This window comes from Cheilinus undulatus, linkage group 15, assembly GCF_018320785.1.
Source record: "Cheilinus undulatus linkage group 15, ASM1832078v1, whole genome shotgun sequence".
In the NCBI taxonomy this organism is placed as follows: Eukaryota; Metazoa; Chordata; class Actinopteri; order Labriformes; family Labridae; genus Cheilinus; species Cheilinus undulatus.
In genome coordinates, this window is record NC_054879.1 from 21,841,441 (window position 1) to 21,854,389 (window position 12,949).

At 37.9% G+C, this 12,949-nt stretch overlaps 1 protein-coding gene across 2 annotated transcripts; it reads left to right on the forward strand.

Annotated features, from left to right (window-relative positions):
* Window positions 1-2,121: 2,121 nt before the first annotated feature.
* nup35 (nucleoporin 35) lies at window positions 2,122-11,785 on the forward strand. 2 transcript variants are annotated; one of them, XM_041807303.1, is made up of 10 exons: window positions 2,122-2,431; window positions 2,715-2,760; window positions 4,115-4,270; window positions 4,363-4,493; window positions 4,589-4,646; window positions 6,767-6,875; window positions 7,879-7,948; window positions 8,221-8,349; window positions 11,302-11,430; window positions 11,520-11,785. In XM_041807303.1, the coding sequence occupies exons 3-10, from the start codon at window positions 4,129-4,131 to the stop codon at window positions 11,595-11,597; spliced, it is 846 nt and encodes a 281-aa protein (XP_041663237.1). In that variant the 5' UTR covers window positions 2,122-2,431; window positions 2,715-2,760; window positions 4,115-4,128; the 3' UTR covers window positions 11,598-11,785. The 2 variants fall into 2 exon arrangements, with proteins under 2 accessions (XP_041663237.1, XP_041663236.1); XM_041807302.1 differs by lacking the exon at window positions 2,715-2,760 and having other exon boundaries at window positions 2,122-2,231; window positions 2,300-2,431.
* The last annotated feature ends 1,164 nt before the right edge of the window (window positions 11,786-12,949 follow it).

Consider the following 12,949-nt stretch of genomic DNA (forward strand, 5'->3'; position numbering starts at 1 on the left):
GTGTCGGTTGAGTGAGCTGAAGTCACACCCACTCAGGAGAAATAAAATCCTCTCAGATTAAAAAAATAAATAAATAAATAAATAAAGCTTCTGATCAGAGGTCAGCTTCCTGGCTCTGTGTCAGAGCAGAGACAGAAATTGGGGATGATTTTTTTTTTTTTTTTTTTTTTTTGACACACATCTCTCTGTTATGATACTTTAATTGACCCATAGATTTGGTAAATTTTCTTCATAATATACAAAAACAGCATGTAACTGGCTGTTAATTTTTAAAAAAAGGCAGTATGATTTTATATCATTATGGCATTCAGGGGCGGGGTAAGTCCCCATCAATACCAATGCATTCATGGGCTCAGATTTTTTGTACTGCTGAAATTAAAACAAGCCAGGAAAGAGGGGAGCAACTTTCTAATGATCTTAATCAAAAATTCAGTCACACATAGATCTCAGTGTTTTCACATGTTTACAGCAATCTTATTCCAACATATCTAGGGCGGAAAGCCACAAAGGTTAGATTTAACTTTACAGGGACATTAATAGTGTTGTTTTACTGGGACAATCTTTATTCACAAGAGTCAATATTTTAAAACTAAACCCAATCTGAGTCACTGTAAGAATGAGTTAGAACTTTTAAGTAAAACTCTACAAGTTGTTTAAGACAAGAGAACCCTGACGTTGTCATTTATTAAATAATTGTTTTAATTTGGCACGAAATAGCTATATTCTTCTGAATAGCTATATTCTTCTGAATTATGTTTATTATTGTTATTTTTTTAAATTATCATTATGAATACACCTTATCTATTTATTTTGTTTTATTGCCCATACTCATTTACTGTCTGAAATTCTCATCTTTTCAAGTCTGTAATCACTCAATTTAAGTTGTATCTGATATGTGTTTATGTTTGAAAGTGCTTTCTTTGTTTGTATTTGCATATTGTTCACACACACACACACACACACATATATATATATATATATATATATATATATATAACCAAACCTTTCATTTTTTGTTTAATGTCTATTTTTTGTGGGTTTTCTTGGCCATATTGGGCAGAGCTGGGCAATTAATCAAGTTTTAGATTCAGTTACAATCCTAAATTGTCATTATATAAACAATCACAAAATAATCCAGATTAAACAGTAATTGTGCAACTTGCAATGTTATCCTCATTTTGTAAATGTTCTAAAGTTTATTGTATTATTTTGGCATTATAAGTAATTTTCTTCATTTATATATTGTTATTGCATGCCATCATTTATTACACTCATGTTTTTCTTTTTAAAATAATTGTTTTTAATTTCTTGTTTTTATTGCTTGTTCCTCAAAGGTGTTTAGAGTTTTTTAGTTTGATAAATACTTGTAGTGCTGATGTTGTAGAGTCAGTGAGTAATAGTGTTTTGTGATCATGATCTCACTATCATTTATAATGATTGGGCCAGTGATTTTTGCCAGGAGTAGCTCTACTCTTTGGATCCCTTAGTGCCATTGTTGTTATTTATTTTGCACATTTTTGTGTAATAGTTGTCATCAAAGGTTGGTAGAGAGAAATTTCATGAAGATTCATTTTCCAAAAAAAATAACACTCCAAAGATCATACTTACATATATTGACTTGGAGGGAAATAGTAAAATAGTTGATATAATTATTCAACAAAAACGCTCTGAAACTTTTTCATGCGCAACAAAAATCTTTTTTCTTCCTGTGTCATACTGCAAGAAAGTAAGGGATATTTCTTCTAACTTTTATTATTTCAGTGCAGTTTCTGGAACTGAAAATATCAGAAATGTCTGTGGTTTGGTTTAGAGTTTGTCCACTTTGATGTGTTTATTAGAAATGCACCCAACATTAAAGCAGCTGAACAAAGACAACAGTGTTCCTGTCCTTTACATTTCTTTTCAAAATATTTAAACATAGATATAGACTGAAAATCAGTCAGCTGATTGATTGTGTCAAATGCCTTGTAACAAACAAAGTAAACTGTTACCATATATATAATCATTCTGAACAATCATATGCAATATTAAACTTATACTATTAACAATGTTTCTGCCCTGGGAGAAAAACGACACATTTGAAATTTCCTTCCAGTGACGCTATCTAAAAGCACCGGAAGTTAGTCTATCAGTTAGCTTAGCTGCAATGGTACTCCGTACAGTCGGCCCTATTCATCAGCTCCTTTTGACTTTTAAAGAAACAAACCGCGGTCAGAGACATCTCGTTTAAGGTAGATAACTGTATTTAAATATATGATTTATCAAATTGTTTATCTAAACGAAACCAACTTTAACCCAGGAGTGAGATACCGGGATATTTCGGTTAGCTCTGCTAGCCGTGTTAGCTAGCTTTACGTCTCTTCACCTGACGTCACGTCCTACTTTTGAAAATCGCGGCCAGGGAGGATCGAGGCAGACATGGAGCTACAAGGTAACTATTTTTTTATTATTGAAGGTAACGCAACTATTATAACAGTTAAAAGTTTGACAGACTGTTGGTCAGTTCCTCCCCAAGAGTCAAACAAAAGCGCTATTTCCTGCATGTGTTTTTCACAGCGGTAGAAAAGTGCACCACTGTTTTACTCAAGTAAAAGTACAGCTACTTTGGCTATAATATGCCTAAGTAAAAGTTCTAGTCTATTAATCTACTGAAGTAAAAAGTATTTAGTTTTAGTACTGAGTAGATTGTTCAGTAAAATATTATTTTTCCTTAGTGGCAAGAACAACAAGAGAATATTGGTCTCCAGCCAGGTTTTCCAGGTAAAGGCACAGCTCTATCATAAAGTAAAATACACAATACAAAATTTACAGTGTTTAAACATATGCAGAGTTAAATTGAATACTTTAACAGTGTCTATACTAGTCCACACTAGTTAAGCTACACAGTATGACAGAACTGCAGTACTTTAAAACCTGTGGGAAAAGGAGTCTCTTCTGTCAAGAATAAAGGAGAGTCCATCTCATGGCATGACAATTCACACTGATGAAGAGTATGCTCTGTGCCCTCTTTAGGATCACCTTAAGTCACCTTAAGTCACAGACGGGATCTCTGTCTCAGTGGATAACTTCTCTCATAGTGCATATGTGTCTCACAAAAGAAAGCAACAAAGGAGCACACTCCCAACAATAATAATCAAGGAAAAAAAGACTTACTTAAACAAAGAAGTCAGAACTAAAAATGTCCTTTTAAGCAGTTTAGTAAGCAAGGCACAACAGACGCGTTTTAACTCGTGGTGTGCCTTGCTTAAACAAAACTGCTTTAAAGGACATTTTGAGTGCTGACTTCTCAGTTTAAGAAAATATGTCTTACACCAAAAACAACAATCCACCAGAAACATGAGCTAAAGGACCGCAGGGGGTTCACTGTTCAACAGGCAACATCCAAACACAACTAAACACATTACACACATCTTAACAATGTGCACAAGGGCGTGATGGAGAACTCTGCCCTCACATCCCCTCTGATTTGGAATTGCCGTAGACCAAGTTTAGATCAGCTGACACTTAACAGAGCTGAACTAACACTGGTGGAAATTTACCAGAGGCTTGTGGCAACCCTAAAAGCTGCCTGGTCTGTGCTTACTTACCACATTCACCCCTTACTCCACCCTAAAGGTGTGGAATTTGATATTTTTAAACAGATTATTTTCCCATGCCCCTTGTTGTGTCCATCAACCATCATCAAGCAGTATTACTTACCTTATCTACGCCTTACTTATGCCTAAATTTTTGGCCCACACATGCCCAAAAGTTCTGCACAGTACTGTATATAGCAGCAATCTTTCCTCTGACTGGTGATTCTGATCATTTTTTCTAAAGTTACCATCTATGGCCTAATGTTTGGCAAAAATGGAGTGGGGAAAAGCCCCCAATATCCAGTCTTCACAAACTCTCTGCCTTTAAAGATGTCATCATTTAAAGCTTATAAAACCTTCCATCCCTTCATTTTTTATTACACTGGCTTGTATCAGCCACCGCCCTAATTACACATAACTGATATCCTTCTAAAAACCAAAACTGACTAGTTATCAATCGGGCTTTAGACAGTGACAGTGATCAATGATCTCTAGTTAATAACCAGTTCAAACAAATCTTTTCTCTTCCTGTCTCTCAGTGGGCTCTGAACCGATGACCCTTGGGTCTCCCACGTCTCCAAAACCGGCCTCTGGAGCTCAGTTTCTACCTGGTTTTCTCATGGGTGACCTACCTGCCCCAGTTACGCCCCAGCCACGCCCCTTCAGCCTGACCGCGCCCCTCGCTGAGAGCACAGGTAGGTGCTGAGCTTCACATTAAGATCCTGAGTTCAGATCAGCTGATCTCTGTGTTCTCTTTAGATTCAGTATTTCCTTTTCTCTGTTATAGTCGGAGGTGGAGGAGGCTCCGCCCCTCAGCCCGTTGTCCCCACTCCCAAAGACAAGAGTGGAGCCCCACCTGTTCGCAGTATTCATGATGACCTGGTATCTGTGTCATCACCACTCAACGCACACAGGCAGGTGAGAGCACAGAGAGGACAATTTGGTTGATGTTTGATCTTTATATTAGATCTGAAAAAATTCTGATCATGGTTTAACCCTTCGTCTTTCTTCAGTCTTTTCCAGTGATGCAGTCTCCTCTGTCTGCACGTGGAGCCTCCACCCCAGGCACAGGTACTCACTCACACTGACACAGGTGTGACCACTGTTCTACAGGTGTTTACAGACCCTTTTCACACCGACAAAACAGTGACGTCATTGTTGAAGCTGAAAGCAAAAGAAAGCGAGACTGGAGGCGAATAGCAAACACAGAGTGTTTGCCATGTTGGAGACTTAAGATGTTGTTGTGCTGTTGCTAATTTTATGTCAGGGTGTTTCTGATTTTTATCTGTTTAATGTGCATCTTGCTGACCAAATCATTTCTTTAATTTTTCTATTCTGTCAGCATGAACAGTGTCATATCATACATATGGCTCAGCACAAATCAGCGCCTTCCTGTCCTGGGCCACTAGATTTCAGAGTTCTGTGCATATAACAAGCACTGTGTTGTTACTGTCATCAGTAATGTGATCAGAATGAGATCCAACATTTCACATTAAGTTTCTTTCATCATAGTTAAGTTACACTAAGCATATGGCAGTACAAAAGACATAATATATCTAAGAAAAATGAAAGTATAGCAAAAAACTGTTATCTAAAAAACCTCTTAGTTTAATCATCGATATTAACTGAATCACTTCTAAGCTGTCATACTGAGATGAAATATTCAGTAATATTTGCTAAAATACATTCTTGGATAAGGATTTATACTACATACTTGATCTTAAGCCCAAAACAAGCCGGAGCCTCCCAGTACTCATCCAAACGATCACCCCCATTATTTTCTGTGTTCAAACCCACACCAGCAGTGGCTGGATACAAAGTACCACACTTATTTATGCCTTTCCCGATGCAGTCAGCCACAGTAGGTAAAGTGTTTGCCTGACAGAGCAGCTGTTTTGTCCATCTCAGCTGCCATGGTAGCATCTCTGGTTGAGAGCACAGGAAAAGAAATTTAACCGCATCTTCCGTTCTTGGTGTAGAATAAATGTGAGGTCTCTGCTGCTGGTGAAATGCCACTGCTTTTATTGTTTCCTCACTTGTTGAGGCAGGGAGGCGAGCCCTGAGCTGGCTCTTGGCTCTGATATCAAGCTCCTGGCCAAGCAGGCTACCCACTCCTGACAGCCCAGTGGCTACTAACAGGATATAAGCTTTTCAAAATCAAAAATAAGCAACAAAAGCTGTCCTTTAAATTAAAAACCAATATTGTCATAATATTGGTTTTTAATTTAAAGGACAGTTTTTGATAATTATGTTATGGTAATTATGTATCTTTATTGTCATCTGTGTAATTTTTGTTGCTTGGAAAATGAAAATAAAATACTTTAAATAAATAAAAAACCAATAGTGATAAATAACCTTAATCTCAATATTGATCAAATAAATCTGCATTATCAGTTTGGCCAAAACTGTTTAGTCTCAACTCTAAGTCTACTTACCACATCACCCTGTCCACTTTGGTGCTGGAGATAAGACAGACCTAAGGTACGACCAGCCGGTGCAAGCATATGCATATATATATATATATATATATATATATATATATGTGTGTGTGTGTGTGTGTATACATATGTAAATATATGCATATTTGCAAGTTTGATGCTTGAAACTGAGATAAATGCATATGAAATTAATAATTCTGAATCACAAATAAATCTTGAATAAATAAAACTGCATGAGGACAACAAGTTATGAGGGAGTTGTGATGTATGTGGCCGATCTGGTTTTAAGTGCCAGTTCTCCTTTTGTGAACATTGGAGACTTGCTATATTTGACGTTTTTTTTAGACATTATTAAACAAATGGTACAGAAGAAGAGCCATTTGGCAGCCAAAAGACTGGCCCTTATTACTGAGACAAACAATTCAGATCTCAGTCAATCCAGTCTTGATGAAGACGTCCCAGACCACCCTTATATACAGTCTGAGCTATCAGACATATATTGAGGTGTGTCTTCACACAGCATTGAGGATTACCACTTGGTATCTGAAACCCCAAAAGGGCAAAACTAGTAGGAGTACATCTGTCTGTGTGGAGCTCCTAATATGCCATGCTTCCTCAAACTCCCACAAAGCTGTAGTTCAGTGTGAATTAACAGATCAGGGAAATGTTTAATATGAATATCTGAAGGTGTCATTCTGATGTCAGCTGTTTTCACTGTCTGCCTCTTTCCTGGCCCCCCATCTTTGTCTCCAGGTGTGCAGCAGGTGTGTCTATCTCCGGCTCAGGTTGATCCTTTCTACAGTCAGGGAGAATCTTTGTCGTCAGACGATCAACTCGACCAGACCTGGGTCACTGTTTTCGGGTAACTACACTCCTTAATCTTACCCTTCATTCCAGGCCAGAAATGATCAGACTCCTGAGATCCAGCAAGAGCCCACATAACATCTGATTTATTTATATTCATGTGCCTAATCTGTGGAAATGCATCTGTGGCTATTCAGGATTAGGCCACTTCAAACAAGTCACCTGCTGGTGTTTTTTAGGGATGGGTATCAAAGTCTGGTACAGACATGATAGCAGTATCAACATATCCAGTATCTATCAGACGGAATTACAACACAGATACCAATACTTCATTTCGATACCCTGCCAACCCCGTTGAAAGGCACGCTCTCCACTTTTCTTATCCCATGTTCTGCTGGCATCTTTTAAAGATAGTCCTTCGGATCATTTACAATACCCAGACAGCTTTTATTCTCCCATCAACTTTTAACTCAGTTTTTCTCTCAAAAGTATCAACTTAGGCACCTTTGAGGCACCAGCACTGTATTAAAGGTAGAAAAGGCACAGACAATACCCAACTCTACTGCTTTTACTGTGTTTTTTTTTCCTCTTCATAGCCAGTCTAATAGATACAGCTGTTTCAGAATGGGTGTGTGGTGGCTGTATAAAGAGAAAGCTGTGACGGCGTGAGCCGGAGTGGACTAGTTGCAGCCATCACACTGCAAACACGCACCCAGTCTGAAATAGATGTAGAGATCATATGTGGTCATGTGCTGCAAACCCACAATGTAGTTCATACATTTTGTTATCCCATGCATACAAAAGAATAGAAAAGGCTTTATCCTTTCTTATTTTGAAGCTGGCTGTTTGTAACAGTAACTGTTAATAAAGGAAGGAAGGAAATTGGTTTCAAGTTTCAATGAATGTTTTAGTTTTTTTTTGGATTGCTAGGATTTAGGATATAAAGTTACTGCTATGATATAATCGTGATATCTCCTTCAGATTTTCTAGACCATAATGTCTGCTTTTATTACACTGTTATACAAATGCATCAACTGCTTTTGTGTATCTGTTTGTGTTAGTTTTCCTCCAGCCTCGGCCTCCTACATTCTGCTGCAGTTTGCTCAGTATGGAAACATCCTCAAACACACGGTGAGATGCTAACTCAGCACTCCTTATTTTGATACTAAAAGTCAAATTTAATAGATTTTAAAATATGATTATAAGGAACTCAGGCTGGATGTTTTAACTTTTATATCTCATAATAAGATGTTATCTGGAATTTTCAAGCAACTGTAACTCATAAGATATTTATGACTAAAAATATACAAAAACACAAGCTGAGATTTGCGTTTTTTGCTTTGGAGCTAAAAGAAAATCAGAGGTAAAGTGACGCCGTTACTGACATTAATACTTCTTGACAGATGGCGTCTCCTGGTAACTGGATGCACCTTCAGTATCAGTCCAGACTTCAGGCCAGGAAGGCTCTGTCTAAAGATGGGAAAGTGTTTGGAGACGCCATCATGGTGGGAGTCAAACCGTGTATAGACAAGGTCAGTGCCTCTTTTAGCATCCTGCTGTCTAATTGGTCCTCTGTGTGAGTTTGAAGCCTGGATATAGTTGTGAAATTTTGACATACAGTTGTGATCAAAATTATTTAACCCCCATTGCAAATCAGGTTTACTGTAAAAATGTACAGACTGTCAGCTGTTTGCAATGAACAAATCAAACAAAAGCAATTGAAATAGCTCAACACAACAAACACTTCAAGTGGTTTCCCCAAATTCAAAGTGCAATTTATACTGACCTCTCCAGTCTCAAACTTATTCAACCCCTTAACAGAATCCCTCACAACAGCTCAAATATGCAGTGTTGTTTCAAGAACACATAACGCAACTAATCAAGGGCTTCGATAGCTGCAATAGTTTTGCGTGAGCTGGAACACATGAAATACCTGAACTGTGAGGGGTTTGTTGAGTGTCTTGTTTGACTGCATGATAGAAATATGGACAAGTCATAAAAAATGGTCCAAAAAAATGAAGAGATCATTGCCCTTCACAAACAAGGAGCAGGATACAAAAAGATAGCAAAGGTACTGAATGTTCCTAGAGACACAGCTGGAAGCATAGTTCACAAGTTCAAAGTTGCAGGAACAGTGATGACACTGCCTTGATGGGGCAGAAAAAAAAAGAAGCTATCAATGGCTGTAACCAGATATCTGAGAAGGCCGGTTGTGAAAAACCCTTGAGTGACTGCAAAAGACCTCAAGCAAAACTTGGTGGCAACAGGGTCTGAGGTTTTAGTGAGTACAGTAAGATGTGTACTGAATGTAGACGGTTTTCATGCCAGAACTCCTAGACATACACCACTATTGACCCAAAAGACCAAGAAAAAGTCAGCTCCAATGTGCTCAAAAAAATAGAAATAAGCCACAAAGATTTTGGGATTCTGTTCTGTGGAGCGATGAAACAAAATTGGAACTTTTTGGCCCGATGGATCAGCGGTATGTCTGGAGGAAGAAGAATGAAGCATACACTGAAAAGAACACTGTACCCACTGTTAAGCATGGCGGAGGCTCGGTGATGCTTTGGGGCTGCTTTGCATCCTCTGCAAGATGGATTCATGAAGTATCTTGAAATCTAGGAGGAAATGTGTCGTCTGTGAGGAAATTGTAGCTTGAGTATCATTGGACCTTCCAACAGGACCATGATCCCAAGCATATCTCAGATTCCACCAAGGCTTGGCTGCAGAAGAAGTCCTGAAAGATTCTACAATGGCCATCACAGTCCCCTGACTTGAACACCATAGAAAATCTCTGGTGGGATTTGAAGAAGGTGGTTGCAGCATGCTGACCTACAAACATTACTGAACTGGAGGCCATTGCACAGGAGGAATGCGATAAGATTCCTCTGGAATGCCTGTGTCTGGATATTCATCTTGTTCGCAGCAGGTCATAGAAGTAAAAGAGTGCTCTACTAAGTACTAAAGATGCTCGTCATGAAGGGGTTGAATAATTTTGAGACTGGAGTAGTCATTATAAGCTCCATTTTCAGTTGAATTTGGGAAAACCAATTGAAGCATTCATTGTGTTGAGCTATTTCAATTACTTTTCATCGCAAAAAGCAGATAGTCTGTAAATTTTTGCTATAAGCCTGATTTGCAATGGGGGTTTAATAATTTTGATTTCAACTGTACTTGTTGATACCATATGATTTTTTTAGATTTATGTTTTTAGATTTATTTAACCTGGAAAACCTCACAGAGATCAAAAAGTCTCATGTACAACAGTGTCCTGGCCGAGACGGGCAGCAGCATTCAGAGTTAGTCATAAAACAGAACAACTATGACAGATAGATCAACCAAATCCTGACTCACAGAGCACAAAATCATTAGCCTGATCAATTTTCCTCCAACACCTTTAACCTACTTTATAAAGGTTTAAAGAGAGCAGAACACTTAGTCATAGGCTGTGTCTGAAACCACACACTCATTCCCTACTCCCTATCCACTATATAGTGAGCAGCATACAGTGGACTCAACTGCAAAACACAGAAATGATTTTGAACACTACTCTGGCCCTGGACAATGACATCATTGCCATCTCACAATTAAAATTTTCGCAACAACAGCTCATAGATTTCCATGACAATGGCTGAGGATCGGAATTAACGGTAGAATTTCACAAAAAACTGATACTAAATGTAACGTATTTTCATAAAATATCGAAATAGGAATAGACAGGTTTTGTGACTTCAGTGGCAAAATAGATGATGGTCTCATGTCTTGTAATAATCATGGGGGAAAATAAAGTTACTTCCTTTTTAAATCCTTAGCATCTTCTTACAAACCAACTTAACAAAAAAGCCTAAAAATGTTTTTAGTTGTGTTCCTGTGCTCCTCTCGTTCATCCGTCTCGTTTGAGTAAAGCAATCACAATGTATGATGGTAAATATTGCTGGGTTAGTGACCATCGGTTGTTCACTACTTTTCATAATGCATTGTGGGATAGAATGAGTGCTCTATATAGTGAATAACAATGGTCACTCAGAATTTGGACATCACTACATAATGGTGTATTCATTATATAGTGCACTATAGAGTGAAAAGGGAGTGATTTGGGGCAGAGCCATAGTCTCCTGGAGCAGACTCCTCCTGCAGGAGCAGCATACCTGAAACTCCTTTAACCCAGTCACAGTTAGCACTGATGGCAAGTCTCATGACCATGTCAAAGAGTGAAGACTGAAGCTTCCAGAACTTTTCAGATAAACAGAATCACACAAGTATGATGGAAGCTGAAGCTTCAATTGAGTGTTTTAGTGTAAACGCAGTCTTCTTTGTGAAATTATTGATCAATGAAAACAAGAGTATCTCTTATTTGTATTCCAGGACTTGCTGTGGTATCAAACAGGCATCAGTAATGATGTTTTTAGTAGAATCATATCAAGCTTTAAAAGTCTGGTCTCGGTAATGTCCTGATCCTGAACTTGTGCTCCTCTCCTCTCCAGAGTGTGATGGACAGCTGCACCACTGTGTCTTCACCCCTCTCCACCTCCAGCTCGGCTCTCCCCTCCACACCTCGCTCTGCCATCAGACCGCTCAGCGCTGCCTACAGGAGCTCCAGCAGCGACTACCATGTAACGTCACATTTCGCTTCCTTCCTCACCTGAAAATCAGCGCTCTGCTTCATTTGATTGTGAAGATTAACGTGTTTCTGGTCCTGTAGGTGGTAGCAGACAGACAGACGCCCAGGAAGGATGACAGTTTTGTCTCGAAGGCAATGGAGTACATGTTTGGCTGGTGACATTTCTTAAAGCATCATGGGGAACTGTTGCATTGGAGGAGAAAGGCGAATGATTGGACAGATGTATGAACTGATTCACTACAGTGTGTGGAAGTGAGAGAGAGCGTGTGCTGAGGTGGAGGATTTTTCTGTCTTCTCTTCTTTTATAATCGGTCTTTTTAATGTTTTTGTCTCAATAAAGTTTTTTTCCCGGATGTAAAAAAAAAACAGTTGGAGTGATATTTTAAACCACATTTGAAGGGAAGTAACAGAGCATTTCCTAATGACTGAAGGACCTCTGAACATCTTACTGACTGTGTCAGTGTCTTTAGACCAGCCAAATGTTGACACAGGTCTGTGAAAAAGTATATCTCCCCCAATTTCTTATTTATTTGCATATTTGTCACACTTAAATGTTTCAGATTATCAAAATACTTTCAATATTAGACAAAGATAAGCTGCGTGAATACAAAAGTCAGTTTTTAAATGAGGATTTTGTTTATTAAGCGGATAAAAGTCATCCAAATCTGTCTGAACCTATGTGAAAGTCATTGCCCCCACAAAAAATAAGTATCTTCTGGAAAATTTTAGCTATATTCATTTAATTCATTCAACTGAAATGGCTTTTAAAAAGAAAAACTGAATGGCACACATGTCCCTAGGATCTCTTAAGGGTTAAACAAATGTATAAATAAAATAATAGATTTATAATCTAAAAACTAAATTAATAAGAAAACAAGTTTCTTTTATTATTTCTCTAATTCATAGTTGTCAAAGAGAGACATGGCTCTTTCAGCTAACAGCTAACTTTATCCTGCTCTGCTTTATCCCACTGTCCTCAAACAGCTACCTTTACACTTACAGTATTTCTTAATCTTACATTTGACTGACAATACTTAATGCATTTATAACAACCACCAAATTCATAGAACATCAGATCAGCAAACACTATGATTTCACAAAGACATTTCAAAGTTGATAACACTTCAACGACAAAGGTCTAAATGACAGAAATGAACAGTGTTGCAGGCATGAGTGTACTTATGACTGTACATAAAGCTAGATAATGTATAAAAACTATAAGTGTGTAAAAAGATTCATTTTTATGCATTTATTTAAGTATTAGATATGAAAGAATGCTTATGTAAATTGGAGAGATGTGTTTAGTGGTCCAACAGAGCTCCTTAAGTGATGGCCTATCAATCATGTTTTATCACCTGTTATACCATGGATCAATAATTTTCAATTATAAGTTATCATCTCTCAACTGTAAATTAACATCTTTGTCTTAATCTTAAATCAGTCATCCTCAGAAGAACTAGAGATCATATCTGTCTCCACATTTCAGTCATCAACATGACTACAATGTCATT

Excerpts from the sequence above, each read along its gene's own strand:
- nup35 (XM_041807302.1), top strand. Across the intron at positions 6,876-7,878 it reads ACCTGGGTCACTGTTTTCGG|TTTTCCTCCAGCCTCGGCCT; the intron begins GTAACTACACTC and ends TGTTTGTGTTAG. Across the intron at positions 11,431-11,519 it reads GCTCCAGCAGCGACTACCAT|GTGGTAGCAGACAGACAGAC; the intron begins GTAACGTCACAT and ends CTGGTCCTGTAG.